Source organism: Fragaria vesca, linkage group LG1, assembly GCF_000184155.1.
Source record: "Fragaria vesca subsp. vesca linkage group LG1, FraVesHawaii_1.0, whole genome shotgun sequence".
In the NCBI taxonomy this organism is placed as follows: Eukaryota; Viridiplantae; Streptophyta; class Magnoliopsida; order Rosales; family Rosaceae; genus Fragaria; species Fragaria vesca.
The window spans coordinates 22135143-22138969 of NC_020491.1; the positions used below are offsets into that span (position 1 = coordinate 22135143).

Below are 3827 nucleotides of genomic sequence, written 5' to 3' on the forward strand. Positions count from 1 at the left end.
GATTTGGGATCGAGGTCGAGAGGAAGAAGGTTTTTTTTGTTGGAGAGAAGAAGAAGGTTAAAGAAGGACAATAAAGAAAAAAATAAATTAAAAGGGGGTAGATTTTTTATTGGGTTGTTAGGGGATATGGGGGTAGGGTACCCGTTACCCATGAGGGTGGGTATGAAAAAACCCATGAAAAAAGATGATGGGTATTTACCCAGTGGGTATTACCCATTTTGTTTAATGGGTGGGTAATTACCCAATGGAACAAAATGCCATCCTTATCCCACATAATATGTAGATTGAACAAAATAGAGGCTACAGCTTCTTCTCTTCTGCTTTCCTTGGCTGAAAGTGTACACAGCAGAAAGTTAGTTTGAGGCCTCAGGCCTCAGGCCAAATTGAATATAAGTAGATTACCAAAAGAAAGGCCTTCCGTCTCCCTAACAGCATTGGGAGGCTGCATATAGAATAGGCTGTGGAATGGTCTATGCATGTATCCACAACATGAAGACATAAGCTCCCTCTAATCATACAATATAAAATGCAGCATCACAGTTAGTGACTCGTTAAACATGCTATGACCTTAAGATCCACAAGAATTCTAGACACGAATAGGCCTTTGAAGCAGTGGCAGTCATAGTGATGATTAAAATTCTTTCTAAACCCTCAACCGTGACATCCTACCTTCTTACTTTCACCAGAGAGCATCTGCAGGCCCTGCAGGCTAAATATAAAATTATAAAATTATCTCATTTTCTGACTTTGGAAACCATTATACAAAAATAGTTGAGAATTTTGAGTTCCGTCAACTAAAGAACTACTTAAAAATCACTATCTCAGGCTGGAAAGATTTTGGTGGGAAAACAAGAAAATGCGAGTTTCACCAAAAAAACGGTGTGCTATCCCACTCTTTTGGGTGAAAATCAAGGTCTCGGCCAAAGTTTAGATTTTGATTGAAAAACACTCGATGATTCATAAAAACCAATAATATTTGGTGCACAAGTTATCAGACCCTCGTAGTCACAAGTATTCACCAAGTTTAGCTAGTCCAAAGCTACAACTCAAAACCTAAGCTTTACATCAAATATAAATTCAACCTCAAATTTACAAATACTAATGGTTACATAACAATGAACGATGACAGAAGGCTGCAAAGTCTAATCAAATTCATATATCAGACCCAATTTCCATTCATTCATCAATGCACATAACATGTTCGACGAAATGCCACAGTGAGCTAACAGCCTCTAAATCCAAAGCAAAAAAAAGAACAAGGGCAACAGAAACACGCACCTTGGTACCAGGCACCGGCTGGGTGAGCTCCTCCGCCAGAATAAGCACCGGCCAGGCCACACTGACATCGTGGAACATCTGCTCGGTCTCAAGCATACGACCCTTCTCAAGAATCATGGTCCTGATGCTCTGAGCGGGCATGGCAGTGGCGTCGAAGACCTCCTTGACTCCGTTGGCGAAGGTGACGATGATCTTGAGCGGCTCGTCGTCGGTGCGGCGCTTGACCTGGACGGCGCAGCTGGGATTGGACTCCTTGGCCTTGGGAGCGTTGCACTGCGCCAAGAACTCCATGCACGAAGCTGTGCGTGGGTCCAATGCATTGAACTCGATCCTCACTTGCGAGAGGAACTTCAACATTGTCTCTCTCTCTCTGAGAATTTGGGTTTTTGCTGAATTTCGGTCTGCATACAATGCAAAACATCTTGTCAGTATATTTAAGCAATGGAGTACTTTGCCAACTGCAAACAAAACATGAATTAATATTGAACTGAATGAACAGAATCCATGAAAGACCCACTCTTACTAAAATTTCACCCGCCACCACTCCCCAGTAGATCTGATTATGACTTCTTATGTGGATTTTGTCAGGTTTGGAGGGATAAGAATGTTATAAAGCAAGCAACAAGAAAGAGACGTTGTAACTGTAGAAATGAGGTCTATCACACGCAAATTGGTCCAGTAATGTTCCGGAAGATGACAGAACAGTTATATACATGAAGAAGCATTTCTTCTGGTACAAGCATTTCTTCTGAAAGCATGCCCACCTCTTCTGCATCGAACAATTTATTTATATTGTCTGTCACTCAAACATCTACATTTACTGTTGTGTACTATATTTACCTTAATATATAGTCTTTGTTTCTTTTCACCCTAATATACACTATACATATGTGCTTTCAGGTCTGCAAACAATGTAACAATGTTAAATATGAAAGGGAGGGATATTTCATCACTGTTGATATTGAGAAAGGGATGCAAGATGTGTTAGAACTGAAGTGGACTTGAATACATCTGTAGCATTATGATTGAATCAGTATTGAACATGGATTGAATAAGAAGAAGCTTAAGTCTCAAACTCTATTTCAGATAAGTATTCCATGTTGTATATCAGTTGGTTTACAAAGAGGGTTCATAGTGTTTAACCTGAAATACAACGAATTAGTATTGTGATAGGATCATGCCTTTACAGTTGTTAACATTGAGCTCAATAAGGATTTGGTTATGGGATTGAATCTGGTTTAGACCATTATAAATAGAAGGCTCAAGTCCATGTGTTCTGTATCGCTTTTGCATTAAGAGAAGCATCCCCATTGTGCTTGCTTTTGATTCAGAAACACAGAAGACTTTTGCATCTCTCTATTGATAGCTTTTGTGTGTAAGACAGAAAACAAAGACAGGATGGTGGCTTCAGCTAAGACACCAATGAAGGGAGATTGGGCTACAGAGAGAGGTACATTCTTAGTTTTACTAGGATAACTCTTATGCAGATAACATGTTTGTTCTTGAAAGTTTGAAACGAAATATCATCTGATTCTTGGAATCCTAAAAATATGCAATGAAAATTTGAAAGCAGCATTCAATTCACAAGTTAGCATCGAATTACTGATAAAACCAAAAAGTATAGGACCAACTCGCATACGAAACCGTTAAAGATAACTGAAACGAAAGAGAAAGAGAAGGATTTCGCGTCCCCAGATTTGTTTTCATTCAATTCGCAATGTGAAATCGAAATACTGAAACAAGAAATCAAAAAATACAGCTTGTTCTGGTCAAGGAAAAAGTGTAAGAGTTACTCACAGAAAGGAAGGAATTACTCTCTGATTCTTGAAACCCTTAAATTTGCGTTCCCAAATATGTGATGCCGTTCGTCGGAGCTCTGGATTTCACAGAAAATTAAAAGATGCGCGTGTGGCTGTAACTATCCGTATGGGGTGTTATTTTTTTTCAAAGGAGCTTTGTGAATATTTAGGCCCGAAAAAATGTCTTTTCATTGATTGAAGTGCAGCATGTTTCGATCACAACGACACGATTATGCAGCCGCATTATTTTTATGATGCAACATCCTATTTCAGTTTTGATTACAGGGCATTGTAGCTTATGTTATGACACATAAAATGAAGCGTGCATGACATTAAAATTTAGTTGATAACGACATAGCTTGAAGTGTGCATGACATCGATCCAAACAATCATACTAGAAGGTCTTTAGTATTCTTTAAAGAGGAAATTGCATCGCCAGTCTCTAAATTCTTGCGGCACGGTCAAAGTGATACCTAGACTCACAAAACTATTAACGTGGTACACAAACTTCATTTTTGCTACCAAAGAAAGGTCGGAGGCTAATTTTCGTCACCGCGCCATCTGTTTGATGACGTGTGTCCATAAAAACTTCTCTATCAAGGAGAGAGAAGTTTGATGATGATGAGCAGTGATGACCATCGATGTTTCCGTAAAAATCTGGGTTTTGTGGTTGTGAGGTTGTCCCTTCTTAACCTCTTGTTTCTCTTTTAACCCTGGTTTTTGCGCTTTGCCTTCTCCTCTCTCTCTCTC

At 39.3% G+C, this 3827-nt stretch overlaps 1 protein-coding gene across 2 annotated transcripts; it reads right to left on the reverse strand.

Annotated features, from left to right (window-relative positions):
- Positions 1–283: 283 nt before the first annotated feature.
- Positions 284–3209, reverse strand: LOC101312095. 2 transcript variants are annotated; one of them, XM_004288584.1, is made up of 4 exons: positions 3076–3110; positions 1796–2047; positions 1279–1679; positions 284–330 (listed from the first exon to the last, which is right to left on the reverse strand). In XM_004288584.1, the coding sequence occupies exons 3-4, from the start codon at positions 1633–1635 to the stop codon at positions 301–303; spliced, it is 387 nt and encodes a 128-aa protein (XP_004288632.1). In that variant the 5' UTR covers positions 1636–1679; positions 1796–2047; positions 3076–3110; the 3' UTR covers positions 284–300. The 2 variants fall into 2 exon arrangements, with proteins under 2 accessions (XP_004288632.1, XP_004288631.1); XM_004288583.1 differs by lacking the exons at positions 284–330; positions 1796–2047 and having other exon boundaries at positions 1051–1679; positions 3076–3209.
- Positions 3210–3827: the final 618 nt, after the last annotated feature.